We start from the raw sequence: 19,799 nt of genomic DNA, 5'->3' as shown, positions 1-19,799 counted from the left end.
AGTTCTAGAAGGAATCTAAGCACACTCCATGCGATCCCTGATGACCTCGTGGGCAGAAAGAGGTAATGAATTCACAACGGAAATTTGTAAGGCAGCCACCAGGTCCAATGCACCTTTATCACGCACTGCACATCCTGTCCTCTGCAGAGGCATCCTTTGGCAGGAAAGTGCTGCAGGTGCTTGCCCGGATATGATTTTGGCCTTTGAGGAAAATATTTAGGGTAGGGATACAATTTTCCTTTTTCTGACCTTTTTCTATAACCCTCTCTACATCTGTTCACTGCTCTCTACTTCCTAAACGTCAGGAATTGTGGGAGATGCTCGGATGCAGAACAGACAATGTCTTACTGATTATTTCCTTTCTGCTAGCCGCATCATCTCCCACAATTCTATTCACCATGGATGGCTCATGAGTCAAGAGTCAGATATTAAGCAGAATTGTTACCATAAGACCATCTTCCTTGGTCTAATGTACATAGTTATTTTTGTTATCTCTAGAACGTTCGTTAATAATGTTATGAAAGTTTTACAGCTTGGGAATAACTCATCTGGAGGCAAGTAGGAGCTAAGGGGGCATGGCCAGAACATGCGGGTCCAAAACTCTGATCCGCCTCCATGAGCTGCAGTGAGAGGAGAGCAGCCCAGACATCAAGAATTGTGGGAGACGTTGCTAGCAGAAAGGAAATTATTGGTAAGAAATTTTCTGTTCCTCTTCTAGAGAACAAAGTAATGCCAGTAACAGACAAATAAAATGTACCTATTTAGGAATTCTGAGCTATTGAGGGCATCTAGTTAGTGTAGGTTGTTGTTTTTTAATGCTGTCCCCTAGCACATTCTTATTGATGTAGTTGACAAATAGTATATTTAGCTAACTTTGCTGGTTTTTGGACAGAACAAAGGCAGTTGGCCTGTCTGGTAAAGGTCTGGCTGGATTGACACTAAAGGGTTTTCTAAAGCACTCAGCATTGGCCTTACTGAATTCTTCTGAAAACCTGGGACTACATGAGCAGTTCTTTAAAATGTGCTTTATTTTTCCAAAAGGCATGATGTAATTCTTCTAAGTTGATCTATTTTGACATCCAGAACTTTCCTATAAAATTTCAAAATAAAAGAATATGAAATGAAGTCCCTAACATGCATTAACTTCACTGCACCTTTATTCACCTGGGAAGCTGGGTTCAGATATGGAAAATAGGAGTGTTGCAGTGTGTTCTAAATGTTAACAGACTTGGATTCTTTGAACTTCATAGGGGAAGTGAGTCTCTGAGATGAGGGCTCTTCACTGATAATGTCTCACCTACAGTCTTCTCTTGTTTCATACAGAGGGCTACTAGCTCGAGTGCCTCAGCTGATCTCAGTTGTAATGTGTCTCACTAGAAGTCAGGGGGTGCCTCTGGCAGTCCCTCACGCTAATGAAGATAAGTCCCAACATTTTGCAACAACATACAAGTCTGTTTTTAATACCTGTGCCGTTGTGAAATACTGGTATATACGGGATGGCGGTCACCTTAAATCTGAATTTGTGTTAGAGTGGGTTCGATTTCAACATACCAGAACTTTCTACTATGTAATAAGCTCTTCAGTATTCTTGAACAGACACCCATGGTTTAAAATAATGTAGGCCAATGAAATCCACTGCTGATTAAGAGAATTCCCATTATTTCACCTCCTTTAAACTATGGACAATTTCACATTATTGTGGTTGCAGTATTTCTCAAGCTCAGGCAATATTACGCAAGCTCCTTTTCTGAGGTTCCCCATCAATAAACAAGACGCTTGATAAAATGACTTCTAGCTGTATGACTGGTTCTGTAAAAAAATATGTAGAACTTCTGGATAATTTAACATTCACTAGGGGGTTGGACTAGATGACCTCCTGAGGTCCCTTCCAATCCTGATATTCTATGATTCTATATAAGTACTTATTCTTCGTTTCCTCAGCAAACCAGGAAGTCTTAAATAAAGTAGAGGTTCAGTATGAGACATTCCCAGGATGGAACACGGACATATCAAATGCAAGAACATTTGATGAACTGCCTGTAAATGCACAGAACTATGTTCGCTTTATAGAACTGGAGCTTGGTATTCCTGGTAAGTAAAACAAACTTTTCTGCTTCAAGAAACCTATCTGAAATAGAAATAATTTAAATTTAAGTCCCTTGACCTTCTGATGCTAAAAAGGACTTAATGAACACCCAGAGAGCTAGAATTATAAGCTTTAAAGTGACTCTTGTACTTTGACATTTTAATGCTGTTGAGCCTCATTTTAGCTGCAAAATCTAGAAGAGGATCAACCTCTACAACAATTTCAGTATGTGTGTAGTCTAAATTTGCAGTGCTCGGTTATCCTAAGTCGCCAACTGATTTTGAATACTGACATGCACACTGTTCTGTTTGCATGTTTAAAAAAAAACCCAACTCTTGTGCAATAGGAAAAGTCCTATTTGTAGGACTTTAATCAAATATTGCATTCAGCTTTTGTTTTCAGTCACTGTTATAATAGTAAGGATTCAGTTCTGCCACCCTTATGTTATCAGTGTTTTCATCTGTGAGTAGTCTATTGACTTCATTTGGGACTTACGCTGATTTAGTATCTTACTCCTTAGTAAGGAGGGCAGACTATTGTCCTAAACTAGTACCGAATTATTTACTGTGTGGAAAGATGGTTTTATGATCAAAGGATAGGACTAGAAGTTGGGAGATGAGTTGTATTCTTGGTTCTGTTACAGAATGTTACCTTTCAGCAAATCACTTAACTTCTATATGCTTAGTTTCCCCATCTGTAAAACTGATATTTCCATATTTCAGAAGGGTTTTGAGAAATTATTATTTTAGGCCATTCTCCATTTGGAGTCGGTGGCACAAGATCAGGCACTTCAGAGTGCTTAAAGATGTGTGAATGTGGTGGTGCTACAGAAATACTCTGAAACCTGTCAGAAATGCAAAGTGTCATTCTCTAATAGCAACTATCAGTACAACACATTCTTCTACTTAGGCCACAGAACTTTTTTTTTCTCCTTTACTAGAATGTCATGCTTAGAGTTTGAATTCCTCTATGGTAAAACAGTGCACACTATTTTGTTATCCTTTCCTTTTTTTGCAGTTAAATGGATTGGAGTAGGTAAATCCAGAGAGTCAATGATCCAGATATTTTAAAGATTTCAGATGCGTGGAAGAAAGCACTCCCCTCAATAAAAGACTGCTTAGTCTTACATGTATTATTAGTAGCCTACAAAGCAAAGATGCTGGAAGGATAGATCTTGCATGGAAAGAAATGTTAGAGTTGGTCTCCCAAACTGATTGCTACTCCTGAAAGACTTTGACCTCTACCTATATCAGCTCTCTATCCAACTGGCAATAACTCCAGGACACTTGCCATTACTGTTATACATGGTGCCACCAGACTTTTCTTTATCATCTAGTATTTACTCCATAACATAATCCCTGATGTTTGAAAATGGAAGGTAAAATTTTCCTGACTTTTGTCTTGATTGTTGTATCCATGCTTCTGGCGGTGTTACTTCCCTGAAATCTTAAACAGTAAAAATAATGCAGTTTTGCACAAATGATTTTACATCCTCATTATTTGTACTCCTAAATATGTTGTATTCTTTATAGCTGCTGTTGTAGTGAGTGATTAAAGAGGGATTCTGATGATTTTATAATGCTATAAACATTGTCTAAACTTTGTGAGAGATGGTTTTTGTTCAAAAACTTTGTGATTCAAGTTGTTGGGAGTGTGCAAGGGGCTCTTAAGACAAATTTACAGAAAATGTGCAAAAAAACTAAATTTGATAGTGTAAAGTTCATTTACAGTTATTGAACTATTCTGATTTAATTTTTTTAAATTAAAATTGTTTTAAAATTATGCACTTCTCCACTTTGAGTGCCTATTACAGAAAAGTAAATTCCTTGCTAATTAGAAGGAAGCATGTTTATTCGTATGTTTAAAGTTTTAATCTTTAGGTGCCACTTTAAATTTTTTCTTGTATATCAGTGATTAGAACTGTTTGATTTCACACAACTAGGCAAAGGCGCTATAGAAATTTATGAAAGGAAAACCATTAGGGCTGTCAAGCAATTAAGATTAATCGTGATTAATCATGCAATTAAGATTAATCGTGATTAATCATGATGATAAACACTAGAATATCATTTATATAAATATTTTGGATGTTTTCCATATTTCCAAATATATTGATTTCAATTACAACCCAGAATACCAAGTGTACAGTGCTCACTTTATTCTAAATATTTGCACTGTAAAAATGTATTTCAATTCACTTAATACAAGTACTGTAGTGCAATCTCTTTATCATGAAAGTTGAACTTACAATGTAGAATTATATACAAAAATCCTGCATTCAAAAATAAAACACTCCGAAACTTTAGAGCCTACAAGTCCTCTCAGTCCTACTTCTTGTTCAGCCAGTTGCTAAGACAAACATGTTTGTTTACATTTGCAGGAGATAATGCTGCCTGCTTCTTATTTACAATGTCACCTGAAAGTGAGAATAGGCACTCTCATGGCATTGTAGCTGGCATCACAAGATATTTGGGGCAGATTTGCTAAAGATTCATATTCCCTTCATGCGTCAACCACCATTCCAGAGGACGTGCATCCATGCTGATGACTGGTTCTGCTCGATAACAATCCAAAACAGTGCAGACCAATGCATGTTCATTTTCATCATCTCAGTCAGATGTCACCAGCAGAAGGTTGATTTTCTTTTTTGGTGGTTCAGGTTCTGTAGTTTCCGCAGTGGAGCGTTGCTCTTTTAAGATTTTTGAAAGCATGTTTCACACCCCATCCCGCTCAGATTTCGGAAGGCACTTCAGAGTCTTAAATCTTGAGTCACATTCCGTAGCTACCTTTAGAAATCTCACATTGGTACCTTCTTTGCATTTTATCAAATCTGCAGTGAAAGAGTTCTTAAAACAAACAACATGTGCTGGATCATCATCCATGACTGCTATAACATGAAATATATGGCAGAATGCGGGTAAAACACAGAGCAAGAGACCTACAGTTCTCCCCCAAGGAATTCAGTCACAAATTTAAATAATGCGTTATTTTTTTAACTGGCGTCATCAGCATGGAAGTATGTCCCCTGGAATGGTGGCCAAAGCATGAAGGGGCATGCAAATGTTTAGCATATCTGGCACGTAAATTCCTTGCACGGTTGGCTACAATAGTGCCATGAGAGTGCCTATTCTCACTTTTTTGACATTGGAAATAAGAGGGCAGCATTATCTCCTGCGAATGTAAACAAACATGTTTGTCTTAGCAACTGGCTGAACAAGCAGTAGGACTGAGTGGACTTGTAGGTTCTGAATTTATACATTGTTTTGTTGGAGTGCAGTTATGTAATCTACATTTGTAAGTTGTGCTTTCACGATAAAGAGGCTGCACTACAGTACTTGTATGAGGTGAATTGAAATACTGTTTTTACAGTGCAAATATTTGTAAAAGTAAGCATTGGACACTGTATTCTGTGTTGTAGTTTATATCAATATATTTGAAAATGTAGAAAAACATCCAAAATATTAAATTTCAATTGGTATTCTATTGTTTAGCAGTGCAATTAAAACTGCTTAATCACAATTAATTTGAGTTAATCATGTCAGTTAACTGTAGTTAATCAACAGCCCTAAAAACCATATAAATCAAAGGCACAGTTGAGATATTTAATGTATTCTGAAAATGTGATTCAGAATTCACCTTTTGACACCTATTGAAGGCAATGTTTCTGCTTAATGTCATTGGATTACGTCCTGGAAGTATTTCCATGAATAATCTTGGAGCTGTAAACAAGTGAAGGAGACCTATTTATTTTGATAGTGTGGTATGTAACACTTACTTGATCTAATAAGAGTCTTAAAGTTTCCAATTTAAAAAAAAAAAAGTGGCCTTTACAGCATGATTTTATTCTGTTTTTTAGGTAAATACACACATTGCATTGTGAAGTTTGAGTACTCCCCTCTCAGTCGGGTGGAAATAAGCATAGTTTATTTCCAAATGATAAACTGGTCAAATTTAGATACTGACTTTGCTGTAATGGATTAGTTGAATCAAGCTGCAAAGGGGAATATAGGAAACTTAGAACAACAAGAAAATAGCTTTCATAGTCAAATGTAGGTGGTTAAATTTTGTGAAAGACTGAATATATTCATTGTATTTGTAAATACCTAAAATCTCACCTAATATGGCAAATACATTCAAAGTTGGTGACAAATCTTAATCACAAAATTAAATGTGCAATAAGTGGTGAATAAGATCAACTTGTCTCTGGATTGAGAAAGTTAGCAGGAATATTCCCCAGAAGAAAATAAATTAATGAAACAAAGTAATTTTAATAATGGGTGCTGTATTACAAGAATATCACTAAGGAAAAAGGATGTGTTGTGTCCAGGATAAAGTAAGTGGGGAGGGAATTATGGGAGGATAATTATGAAGGATAGTCCTTATCTTACTGCTATTCATGAAGCACTTCCTGCTTAACTGTTTAGACATTACATAGAGTAATCTGTAATGAGTATGTAGGGGGTGGGTGAAGAAGTCACAGCATGACAGAAGACTGAAAAATAGAGAGAGAGAACCTCAGTTATGAGATTTTTGATAATCACCACAGAACTAGTGTCAGAGGCACGCAGAAGTAAAAGGGCCTCTTGTTTCCTCATCTATCTTGGCCATCCAAAAGTCTTGCCTCCCTAAACTGCTGTAAACTTTTGCAATACAGAGGAATGAAGTCTTTACCCAAACTTTAGCCCTGCAGATTGAATTAAATCATCCTGTAAAAGTTAATAGTGGGAGTTGAAACACTTGGTTTGTTTTTAGTCTAAATTAACTTCATTTTGGGGAAGGAGAAAGAATTTTGAGATTTAGAACCCTTTTGAAGACAGTAAATGTTGTTGCAACTGATTTCACAATATGAGCAATAAGTGCCATTTTACTGTTTGTAAAGCACTTTGAAGGAACAATGCCCAGACTACACAAAAGGAGTTAGGCACCTGGAAAAATCATGTGATACAAAGGCTGATTTAGGCTGAACAGCAGAGACTGTAGAGCAGTTCACAAAAGCTAGCATGAGATGGAGAGAGCTGCCCAGCCAATGGGAGATGCTGAGTGGGGAGCTGTGATAAACCCTCCATCCCGCCCCGGTCTCAGATAGGCTCCTTCCTGCAGCCTAGCCTTTGGTGCCCATTTCTGCAATTCACAGATGGGAACCCTCCTTGGAGTTAGGTGTCTTATGCCATTTTAGCAAGAAGCCTGGGGTGGGAGATTTGAGGACTTCCATCATAACTTTTAGCCCTGTGGTTAGGGTACTCACCTGGGCTGTGGGAAACCCAGGATCACCCCTGCTCTAATGACTATTTATCCATTGTGCAACAGCTTCAACACTCCTGCTTGAGGAAGTTCCCACATCAGAATATTCCACAGCCAAGGGTTAGAGCAGTTACCTGAGAGCTAGCAAGCCCCAGTTCAGTGACATTCCTACTTGCAGAAGGAGGTGGGACTTGAACTGGGGGGAGGAGGGAGGAAGAACTCCTCCATCCCAGGTTGGTGCCCTAACCATTGGATTAAAGGTTGAGGGAAGGTGCCTTCTCTCTCTCTCCCACCAATCTTCCCTGGTTCATGAATTATGGTGGGCTGTAGGTGGGAGATAGGTGTCCAGACACCACAGGGACTCAGAAGTGTACATGCCCAGAGGCAGAAAGATAGGTGCCTAGGGATGTTTTACTGCCCAAAAAACCCCCAAACTTAAGAGCCAAGTGAGTTTAGGCACCTACAGGGTTTCAGTGGGAGTCTTGGGCATTTCTGTGTTCCCAAAACTGGCACTTAAGGGCCTAGCTCCTTTTGTGCATTCAGGCCAGTGCTGCTAGAGAGAAGGTTGCAGTGGAGCTGTATTGAGCAGCCATCCATCTAGAAAGCCCAATTGCTGCTGGACTAAGCAATGTGGGGGTTTTGTGGGATTTGGAGGCCTTCTCTCCATCAAACTCAGTTGCTAAAGCCCCTCACTCTACTGGGTATGTTGTAGAGAAAGATCTCCCATGTTCACTTCTATTTTCCTGCAGTTTTGACACACTCCCTTGAGCTGCTTCATAGGAGAATGGGGTAAGTAGGCCCTAGCTTCAGCTGTCATGAGAATCAATGGAAAGCTTAATTTGTAGCATGGGTGGGTAATGTTAGATTTCAAGACTATTATATAGTGCAATAAGCCTCCCTGCTCCCTCAGTGGTGGAAGAACAATTTAAAAAAAAAAGAAAAAGAAAAAGCTGATATCTTTATTTCACAACCTTTGAGGTTTCTTAAACTGCCAGCCAGCACTGTTGCTTTTCTCACAGCCGTGTGGGGCAGGAAAGGGCTGCTAGAGGCCTTTGGTGCTATGGGAGCTCCCCACTTATACCAGGGGTGGTCTCGGCAATTGTCCTTGCCCTGGATAGATGATTCTCCCCTTGATGTAACTAAATAAGGATTACTATATTCCCAAGATGCACAGCTAACAAGAACATGCACTGGGAATTAAGTATGTCTATTCCCCACTGTTGACTCCATTGTACAAAGTAATCCATATAGTCATATTCACAGATAAAACTTGATTAAAGTTTCCAAGCAGCATCACCAACTCAAACTACACTGTAAAATGATACAGTATAGCTTAACAGAAGCAGATTTCTGAAAGTCTTATGTAAATAGGATCAACTTCAACAGGTTGCTTTTATTTTCCTAAAGGCCAGCTGAAATACTTCTCTCTCACAAGCAAGGGCAGGTTATACTTTTTTGGATCAGCAGTGGTTCTCCAGATTGTCAGCGGTCCAGGATCAGTTCTTGGTGTGTATTTATCCTCATCGCAGTCTGAAATTAAAAATAAAGCATTTCCTTTCTGAATCCCTATGATCTAAATTCAGGAATACTCAGTATTTTTAAAGCTTTCCTGTGGCCCTTATATGATTCCCAGCCTCTTTTCCTGGAGTAGCATGTCACCACAACCTATCTTGTGCTCTCCATGGTTTTGTTGGGTTTTTTTTGGTGGAGGGGTGTGGGGTTTAGCCTCTTTATTTCTATTTTTTTTAAATTCATTTTTGCTCTTCTTCCCATTCTTTATGGGAATAGTGCTTGGGGGAGAGGTGTCCACTGGTCATTCTACAAGACTAGAATTTGTTCTCTCTACTGAGCTGAATGTTGTGAAAGCAGAATTGCAGCTTGGTTGCCAAGCTGCTTTCTATGCTTATAGCCCTAGATGCATGAGCTGTTCTTGTGACTAACTATACTAAGTAAGGAACACCACACGAGCAAGGATGGAAAGTGGATTTCCAGGAACTGCCTGCAGCGTTATTCACAGCAGCATGTTTGCAGAGACATGTTTAAGTACAGGGAGGATCATACAACTTTCCTTAAAAAAAAAAACAAAAAAAACCCACCTCTGCCTCTTTATGCTGTTGTTCTCCCCTCAACTAGCCTACTCCAGGGGGGCAATCCTAAACAAGCTGTGGTCCACAATAAGCAAGCTGCAGCAAGAGGGAGACCTTGAAGATGTGGTTAAAAAAAAGCCATCCACCGGCCCAACACATAGGCAAGATGTTACTGTAGTGTAAAAAGAAGGGTTCACTTTCTGCCAATTAAGTGGGCACTTTATCGAGGTAGGGTACCAGAGTAGATAAGGCAATTGGCTGACCTGACAAACTGATCAGAGTAGTTTTACCAATTACCTCTAGAAAAAGTTGAATGATTCCAACTAGTTGGGTGTAGAAGACAGATTGGGCTTTTGGGTGCAGGCCTTTAGCAGAGGTGTCAAGAGGTCTTGTCTGTTTTTTCTTCTGAAGCCAGAAAAATTATTTGGGGGAACTGAAGAGGTTTTTATAATCACATAAATTTTAATAAAGGGACTTAACAGTTTTTCATAGTTAAAATGGAGAAAATAAATGCCTTGATTTGAAAGTCAGCAATTTCTGCCATATTTTCTCAAATCAAAGAAAAAACCTAGAGTAGAGGAAGGAGGAAGAGCATGTGCACACTTCTAGCTTTCACTACACTTGAGTGCAGTAGGCAGCCTTTAGGCAAGAGTCTGTGCCTCCTATCATGTTTGTATTGCACAATGTGGAAGCTAGAAGAAATCAATAAGTTGTCTGCTCTCATTCTGAGCTATTACTGCTGCCACTTAAACTTGCCAGCTGCCTGTTTCTATCAGCCATATTGACACTGCTCCTTGCTTCATGCTGCACTGCAGTATTTGGCTGTTCTTATGGTTTCATTTTGTTAGTATTCTTTTTGTCCTACATGATTCCTATCTCCATAGGACTCTGCAGCTGGAATTCAAGCTGAAAACAATTATCCAAATCAGAACTGGGCCATTGAGGCTTAAGAGCCTGTGCCTTCACAAAAGGCACAGCAAATTCAAAGTTGTTGGCCAGTGCTTATCAAAGGCACCACTTAGAGGTTATCTTTCTGGAAAAAAAATCTTCCTTCCCCTGGGAGCTGGTCTGTATCTCATAGCTCCTTTCTAAAAACAAGAACAGTAAGTGTCTTTCTGGCATGAAAACTTAAGTATCCAGTGAATTTCCCCTAATACTGGCTTTGGCACAAAGAATCATGGATAAATAACTAAACCAAATTAAGCACATTTAATGCATAATAAAGTTGGACAAAAAGGCACCTTAAACTGGAAAGCTTTCTCCCATGCTGCCCCTCATAGTTAGGAGAAGCGCCTTATAAACAGCCACAAAACTAACTCCCTCAAAAGCCACCTTAAATACTCTCCTTTGCTATGAAGCTATCAAAAACTTGACAAGGGCTAGACTGAGACCATTCCTGTCACACAGATCAGTATTGCCTTATTGTTCCCTTTTATTCCCCATGGCTCTTTCAGTTTCCAGCACTTGTCTGTTACACTTAGATCATAAGTTCTTTGGGCCAGGGACTGTCTTTTTGTTCTGGGTTTGCACAGCACCTAGCACAAACAGAGTCCTGGTCCATAACTAGGGCTCCTCGGTGCCATGATTAAATTTAGTCTTTATTATTTGTATTAAAAAAATATACCTACTACACACAGACTGGAAGTGTGACCAACTGCTTTGTACTTGCTCGCTTCAGTACAGGACTCTCCTTATTTGAGAGGTCTCGTCTCTCAGATATCCCAAAATGAACCAACATGTTCATAGGTTGCATTACACAGTGCTTTAAACGGACTAGATCAAATCAAGTGTCTTCGTAATGGGGTTACTTTAATAACTTAGGAACCTAAAATTGAACTGCTTGTTGCACCTAATTGCAGTGCATTTGAGCAGCTGCTGTATACAGATTGATATCTAATTATACATGTGATTTGCTGTGTTCCAATTCATTGGTTGCCTTCTTCCTATCTCTTTGGAACTGGACATACTGCAACTGTTCACTTTGGCTCTTCTTTACCTAGTGTAGACAGGACATCTGTCATTTTTCCCTATCATAAAATGGGGATAATACTTTTCTCTCTCACAGGGATGCTGTAAGGATTAGTTAATCCATTTGAATGTGTTAAACATTTTATAAGGACTATAAATAGACTAGGGTCAGTCTTCCTAGAAAAAGCCAAGATTTACATTACTAGTAAAGCCTACTTACCCATATTGTAAAATGGCAGTGCAAATTCTTGTTTGTACATGGTTTGCTTGTACCAGTCATTAGTTGCCTTCTTTGTTCTTTGAAAAAGGACATACCTCATAAGAGTTAAATTATCAAAGTCATGTTGGTACTGAGTTTCAACTTCATGCAGCACTGGAGCTGGGTGCAGTTTTATGAAAGGTCTAAATGAAAGGCATAAATAGTTTTGTAATCTCATGCTGACACACGGTATGTGAATAGCACTGACTAACCCTAGGGTAGCCAACAAATGTTCTTTCTAATCTCCTGCTGAAATGGAGCACTCAGTATAATGCAGTTATCTAATAGGTATTAACAGCATGACTACATACAGTAAAGCTGTCATAATTTAGTATTGTTCAATTGGCTTCACTGCACTTTTGAAATTAGGGAGTGGGTCTGTGAATATTGCAGTTAACCAGTATAAACTGCATTCATTAATTCTGTTGTAAAAAACCTACTGTTATACTTCAATAAAAAATTCTGCTTTGTTTAGTAACCTGGTTAGCAATCTCAGTTGAGAAGCTAAGGATTAAAAGTGCTAGTAAAATGGAGAATCACCTGCACTTTCTAGCAGCTTTCATTGGGGATTCTCAAACACTGATGAATTAAGATATCACACACAAAAATAGATAGGTATGGCCAAGCTGGAAATATAAACCCAATTTCCAGACTCCCAATCCTGTGCTTTGACTAGTAGACCATTTCCTCTCTTCCTGGGTTCTCTTCAAATGTCAAGGTTGAAAAGGAATATCGGCCGGGCACCACGGGAAGTGACTACCACTCCCCATAGTGAACTTGAATGATAAGAATTTCAGAATAAGGTTCTCTTAGGAAAAGTTGTATAAAGCTATTCTCTTACCCTGGAGCTGTTTCAGGCAGGCATACTTTATGTACCCGTCCTAGTTGCCCAGGATAGAACCCTTGAATGTCCTTTCCTTGACGAACAACAGTACTAGTAAGTAACACACACATGCAAAATAAGTGGTGTTGCAGGCGGAAGAGCAGATAACACGAGACACAGAATTTCTTGACCCAAGAGTTACAACAATGAAAGCTACCAGCAGACATTCTGCCCCATGCATTTCATGAGGAATGAAAGCATAAACTAAATCAGTTTGCAAACTGCTTTATCCCATCTTGTAGCACAAAAGCTAGTATGTAGAGTAACTGCAGGACTTATGATATGGGAGTGGCTAGAAACATGGAAGCTGAATCAGGACATGGTTTGACTTGCGCTGCAGTGGGGACAAGGTAAATTTTTGAAAGGTGCCTAAGTTATTAACTATTCTGAGACAAGATGGGTAATCTTTTTGGTGAAAGAAGCCTTCAAGCTTACACAGAGCTCTTCAAGTTTGGAGTGTCACAGCTAAACAGAAGGTTGAACAGATTGTTAAGTGTAAGGAGTTAATTCAAGATGCAAAAGACCATTCAAAGTGATGTGGGCAATTAACACTTCTGCAGTTGTAGGACAAAGGAGGGTTGCAGATTGTGGTAATAAGCCATAAATCCAGTACCTTGGAGTCCATGATTTTTAGTGTTTGGCAAAGTTCTGAATTTGAGCCCCCTGTGCTCATCTTTTGTAGGTGTTGTGTAGGTTTCCTTTGAGGAGGAGTATCCGAGGGGTCAGATATAGAGTGATCACTTCATTCATCCAGAGGGGATGGTGTTTTTGTCTTGTCACTTTTCAGTGTGTGCATAGGTGCTAGAATGAGGGCTGCTGGAGGTACAGCAGCAGCACCCCCTGGCTTGAAGTGATTTCCATCATATACAAGGTTTACATGCTCTCAGCACCCCCACTATGCAAATTGTTCCAGCAGCCCTGCATGTGTTTCATTTGAGAGTGTAGCAGTTGTCTTGTTTCACCCACATACTTGTAACTGGAGCATCTAGTGCCCTAGATGAAATACACCATGTGTTGTGATAGGCATGCGTAGGACCCCTGTATCTTGAAAGGTGTGTTTCACTTAATCTGTTCCACTTTGTATTTAGCTGAGACATAGAGTACCTTTCTCAGACCTGTAAAAGAGCTCCATGAAGCTCAAAAGCTTGTCTTTCACCAACAGAAGTTGGTCCAATAAAAGGTATTACCTCACCTACCTTGTCTCACTAATATCCTAGGACCAACATGACTACACTAACACTGCAAATATCTTCTGCCAGAAAGTGTGTGGTTCCCCCCCCCAGCAGGATAGCTACCTTTTGTTAATTATCTCACTATAAAGTGCTAGTGAAGACAACAAACAGGTAGTTTTTAACTTTAATGTAGCTGGGTGAGGTCAACCCAATAGATGCTTTTGAAAAGGTTACCCTTAGTGGCTGGTAAGAATGGCTGGGGGAGGGGAGGGGAGGGAGAGGGAGGAAGAGCGGGGAGAGGAGTAGAATAGGCAAGGAGAAAGAAGAACTACATTTTGCATTAATCAATGCTTGGCAAGTTTTACCCAAGGTAAAGTAACATTTTTCTATATGCAGATCCTAACAGAGTGACTGGATTCCTCGGTCCCACCCTGTTAGCTGGTGTTGATTCCTTGTATGTTTAATTCCACGCTGGACATAAAGGAGGTGGGAATAGTCTGCTTGGCAGATGAATCTAAGATGGAGTAATTCTAAACAAGGACAGTTTTGATCATGTAGTGATTTAGGAACATAGTTGAAAGAATATAGTAGAATTTGTTAACTGTGAAGTCTTATATGAAACTTGCACAGATATTAATGGCTTAAAACTAAAAATCTACAGATACAGTATGTAACCTGCAAACAGACTCAATGCTTTTATTTGTAAAATGTGCATTAGGCAGGCTATTTTGACAAAGATCCTTTCCTAAACCACAAGAAGTTTTAAACAGAATATTTGTACCATTGTTAGGGTTGCCAACTGTCTAATTGCACAAACTCAAACACCCTTGCCCTGCCCCCTTCTCTGACCCTTCCATGAGGCCACACCCCTGCCTGCCCCTTCTCTGAAGCCACACCCCTGCTCACTCCATCCCCCTCTCTCCATTGCTCGCTCTCCCTCACCAGGCTGGGGCAGGGAGTTGGTGTGGGTGGGGGTGCAGGTTCTGAGAGGGAGCTGAAGGATGGGGCAGGGGTGTAGGAGGGGGTTTGGGCTCCAGCCGGGTGGCGCTTACCTCTGGCTGCTGCCAGAAGCGACTGGCACTCCCTCTGGCTCCTGGGTGGAGGAGTGGCCAGGCAGGTCTGTGTGCTGCAGACACTGCCCCTGCAGCTCCCATTGGTCGCAGTTCCTGGCTAATGGGAGCTGTGGAGTTGGTGCTTGGGGTGGGGGCAGTGCACAGAGACCCTGTGGCCATCCTACACTTAGGAGCCAGACATGCCAGCTACTTTTGGGAGCTGTGTGGAGCCAGGGCAAATAGGGAGCCTGCCTTAGCCCCGCTGCGCCCCCAACCAGATTTTTGGCCTATTAAAATCTCCCGGATTGATTTTAATAGCCATTGGGAGATTGAGGTAGATTCCGGGGACTCTGGGACAATCCAGGAGGGTTGGCCACCGACATCCTGATGTTTTTGCACATGTGACTTCTCTGTGTCCAGATACCTTACCCTGGAGGGAGGTAGGGTGTAGAATCTATAAATTGACGTAGTCTTATGGCTGTGCACGACATGGAAAAATCCTGGAAGAGATCATAAAAATATTAGATTCTTAATAAGGAGCTCTTGAAATATTTAAGACAATTTGCTTTCAGGGTCAATAATTTAATCTTTTTTAGGGCACAAAAATTGAAATTAAGATATTGGAAGAAAAGGAATAATTAGGCATTATCTGGAAATATCTGGAGGAAAAATAAGATACTGAAGAACAAAAGCCAAGGCTAGCAAGCAAAGGAATGGTTTTTAAAATGTTGGGCTTGTTTTAAAAGCACAAAAGATCTTCCCCGGTATCATTCTAGGATGCTTCCCTGGGCTACCCAGGTTGTGAGTCTCACTACCACCTGCCCTTAGCATGAGGAAGTCTTGTCTGTGCCTGCCAGGAGTCAGCTCCCCGACTCCACTAGGCACAGGCAACACACGCACTCTTTCAAGCTCTACTGTCCCTTTACAGATTAGCGATATAGTCCACCCCACCCCCACAACCCAGAGTCCTCTGGGCAGCCCCCCAAGTGCCCAGTCCCTTATTCCGTGGACACTCACAGAATTACCAGATCCTCTGCGCCCAAAGAAACAGTATGCTTCAGCTTACCAGCTACATCAAAGGAAGGACAGGCAGGGGAAAAAGGGAGGTGGTATTGCCTGGTATATCAGAGTTATGCACTTGCACTGAGGCTGAGCTGGAAATAGGAGACAGACTTGTTCAAAGTCCCTGGGTGGGGATAAAAAAAAAACAATGGTGATGTCATGGGTCTACTATAGACCACCTAAACTAGAAGAAGAGGTGAATGAGGCTTTTTTTAAACTACTAACAATCATGCAAAGCACAGGACTTGAAGGGGAAGAGGTGGAAGGAGACTACCCAGACATCTGTTGGGAAAATACAGCAGGGCACAGATTATTCAACTAGGTCTTGGAGTGCATTAGAGACTATTTTTTATTTCAAAAGGTGGAGAAAGCAACTAGGGCAGAGGCTGTTCTAGATTTGATTGAGAAACAGGGAGGAATTGCTTGAGAATTTAAAAGTGGAAGTCAGGTTGGGTGAAAGTGATCATGAAATGATGAGTTCATGATTCTAAGGGCTGGTAGGAGGGAAAACAGCAGAATAAAGAATGGATTCAAGAAGACAGAGTTGGTAGGTACGATATCATGGGAAGTAAGTCTAAAGAGAAAAACAGTTTGAAAGAGTTAGCAGTTTTTCAGAGACATTAAGGGCACAAGAGCAGAACTATCTCCTGGTGTAGGAAAGATTGGAAGTATAGCAAGGGACCACTCTAGCCTAACCAAGAGATCTTCAATGATCTGAAGCTCAAGAAAAAGCTCTACAAAAAGTGATAGGTCAAATTACAAAAGGATGAATATAGAATATAATGGCCGTACTAGGTCAGACCAATGGTCCATCTAGCCCAGTATCCTGCCTTCCGACAGTGACCAATGCCAGGTGCTTCAGAGGGAATGAACAGGCAATCAAGTGATCCATCCCCTATCATCCACTCCCAGCTTCTGTCAGAGGCCTTATAATGCCCAGAGCATAGGGTTGCATCCCTGACCATCTAGGCTAATGGCCATTGATGGATCTATCCTCCATGAACCTAGCCAGTTCTTTTGTGAACCTCATTATAGTTTAGGCCTTCACAACATCCCCTGGCAACAGATTCAGCTGTGTTGTGTGAAGAAGTACTTCCTTTTGTTTTTAAGTCTGTTGCCTATTAATTTCATTGGGTGACTCCTAGTTCTTGCGTTATGTAAAGGAGTACATTTCTTCTCTAAAATTGTGACTGGTATGGAGAAAGTTGTCTATCATATTCCCCAGTCTGCTTTTCACGCTGAAAAGTCCCAGTCTTTTTAATCTCTCCTCATACAGAAGCTGTTCCATGCCCTCAGTCACTGTTGTTGCCCTTCTCTGTACTTTTCCAATTCGAATATTTTTTTTGATATGGGTTGACCAGAATTGTATACAGTATTCAAGATGTGGGTGTACCATGGATTTATATAGTGGTATGATATTTTCTGTCTTATTATTATCTATCCCTTTCCTAATAGGGCCTAACATTGTTAGCTTTTGACTGCTACTGCACATTGAGTGGATGTTTTCAGAGAACTGTCCATAATAACTCAAAGATCTCTTTCTGAAGTGGTAGCAGCTCAATTAGATCCCATCATTTTGTATGTATAGTTGGGGTTATGTTTTCCAATAGGCATTATTTTGCACATAAAAAGTTAACATAATCAGGTAGGGACAAGTTTAAAGGAAGGCCAAGGCACAAAATGAGATTAAACTAGCTACAGTCAAAGGGTAACAAGAAAACATTCTACAAATACATTAGAAGCAAAAGGAAGACCAAGGACAGGATAGGCCTGTTACTCAATAAGTGGGAAAAGACAATAAACAGAAAATGTGGAAGTGGCAGAAGTGCTGAATACCTTTGTTTTCACCAAAAAGATTGTTAGTGATCACATGTCTAACATAGTTAACACCAGTGAAAATGAAGTAGGATCTGAGTCTAAAATAGGGAAAGAACAAGTTAAAAATTACTTAGACAAGTAAGAGGTCTTCAAATAGTCAGGGCCTGATGAAATACATCCTAGAGTACTCAAGGAGCTAACAGAGATTATGAGCCATTAGCAATCGTTTTCAAAACCTTATGGAAGGCCAGAGAGATTCCAGAGGACTGGAAGACAGCAAATATAGTGCCAGTCTATAAAGAGGGAAATAAGGACAACCTGGGGAATTAGACCAGTCAGCTTAACTTCAGTACCTGAAAAGATAATGGAGCAAATCTAGCAATTTGCAAACACCTAGAAGATAAGGTGATAAGTAACAGTCAACATGTGTTTGTCAAGAACAAATCATGTCAAACCAACTTAATAACTTTGACAGGGTAATAAGCCTTATGGATAGGGGGCAAGTGGTAGGTGTGATCTATCTTGACTTTAGTAAGGCTTTTGATATTGTCTCATGACCTTAAGCAAGAGAAATATAGCCTAGATGCATAAGGGGGGGAGGGGGGGGCGCATAACTGGTTGAAAGAACATTCCCAGAGAGTAATCCACGGTTCACAGTCAAGATGGAAGGGCGTATCAAGTGGGGTTCCACACTGATCTGTCCTGGATCTGGTTCTGTTCAATATCTAAACCATTTATGAAAATAATGGCATAGAGTACACTTAAAGTTTGTGGACAGTACTAAGCTAGGAGGGTGTTGCAAGTGCTTTAGAGGACAGGATTAAAATTAAAAATAATTGACAAACTGGAGAAATGGGCTGAAGTAAATAGGATGAAATTTGATAACCAAAAATGCAAGATACTTCACTTAGGAAGAAACAATCACTTGGACATGCAAAATGAGAAATGACTGCCTAGGATGGATTACTGTGGAAAGGAATGTGAGCGTTCTAGTGGATCACAAGCTAAATGGCTCAATGTAACATTGTTGGGGAAGCAAGTGCAAACATCATTCTGGGATGTATTAGCAGGAGTGTTGCAAGATAGACAAGTAATTCTTCTGCTCTATTCTGCACTGATATGGTCTCAACCGGAATATTGTGTCCCGTTCTGGATGCCTCATTTCAGGAAAGATGTGGACAATTGGAGAAAGTCCAGAGAAGAGCAACAGAAATGATTTTAAAGGCCTTGAAAACATGACCTATGAGGAAAGATTGAAAAAATTGGGTTTGTTTAGTCCAGAGAAAACACTGGGGTGAAGACATAAGCTGTCAAATACATAAAGGTGTTGTTATAAGAAGGAAGGAGAAAAATTTCTCATTAATCTCTGAGGATAGGACAAGCAGCAATGGGTTTAAATTGAACCAAGCGCGGTTTAGGTTGGGCATTAGGAAATACTTCCTAATGGTCAGGGTAGTTAAGCACTGGAACTAACTGCCTAAGGAGGTTGTGGAATCTGTTACTGGAGGTTTTCCAAGAACAGGTTAAACAAACTTCTGATAGGAATAGTCTAGTTATTACTTAGTCCTGCCTTAAGTGCAGGGGACTGAACTAGATGACCTATTGAGGTCCCTTTCAGGCCTATACTTCTACGATCTCTGATGGGTGCTAGCCTACAAAAAGCTAGAAAGGAGACTTGGGGTAAAAGAAACCATCTTGAACAAAGAATCTTTCTAGATTAAATTTTAGATGGATGTTTTCACTTTCATTTGCTTGAAACCATCTCTACCTTTCTCTTTTACTTGATATCACTTAATACTGTGGTTCTCAAAATTTGTTTGATTGCACTCCCCTACCCCCCCCCCCCCCGCCGCCCCTTCTGGGTCTGTAGTGGTTTACACCCATGCCCCTCAGGGTGCCCAGTCAGCAGCTGCTGCTCTTCAACTGCCCAGCTTTGAATGTGTGCAGCAAGGTTTTCCCCCCTAAAAGCTTCTCACACATCCCCAGAATACATTCTGCATGCCCCCAAGTTTGAGAATCTCTGACTTAATACATGCTCTTTTGTTAATAAACTGTTTTTATTTTTACTATAATCCAATTCAGTGCTGTGTGAAGGGAAGGGTGTATTTACCTCAGTTAAATTAACAAGCTGTGATATACTGACTTTAACAGAGCAGCAAACTTAATACCTT

The 19,799-nt window shown here is 40.3% G+C and overlaps 3 protein-coding genes across 3 annotated transcripts in view; 2 read left to right on the top strand and 1 right to left on the bottom strand.

Moving 5' to 3' along the window:
- The window catches only part of ADSS2 (adenylosuccinate synthase 2), a 48,195-nt gene extending 44,327 nt beyond the window's left edge, over nt 1-3,868 (top strand). Inside the window, exons 12-13 of the mRNA XM_073338279.2 lie at nt 1,942-2,091; nt 3,104-3,868. Of these exons, the coding sequence (XP_073194380.1) occupies nt 1,942-2,091; nt 3,104-3,156 (203 nt within the window). The 3' untranslated portion in view covers nt 3,157-3,868. The remainder of the gene's footprint in view (nt 1-1,941; nt 2,092-3,103) is intronic.
- Nucleotides 1-19,799, top strand: part of HNRNPU (heterogeneous nuclear ribonucleoprotein U) — a 296,139-nt gene that overhangs the window by 252,971 nt on the left and 23,369 nt on the right. The gene's annotated exons all lie outside the window — the stretch shown is intronic.
- On the bottom strand, nt 8,721-15,925 carry SPMIP3 (sperm microtubule inner protein 3). The gene is made up of 5 exons (XM_073338277.1): nt 15,766-15,925; nt 15,178-15,248; nt 12,483-12,575; nt 11,603-11,784; nt 8,721-8,857 (listed from the first exon to the last, which is right to left on the bottom strand). The coding sequence occupies exons 2-5, from the start codon at nt 15,237-15,239 to the stop codon at nt 8,721-8,723; spliced, it is 474 nt and encodes a 157-aa protein (XP_073194378.1). The 5' UTR covers nt 15,240-15,248; nt 15,766-15,925.

This window comes from Lepidochelys kempii, chromosome 3 (assembly GCF_965140285.1).
Source record: "Lepidochelys kempii isolate rLepKem1 chromosome 3, rLepKem1.hap1, whole genome shotgun sequence".
Lineage (NCBI taxonomy): Eukaryota > Metazoa > Chordata > Testudines > Cheloniidae > Lepidochelys > Lepidochelys kempii.
Note: the sequence above shows the minus strand (reverse complement) of the source record. Positions and strands in the feature narration are given on the sequence as shown.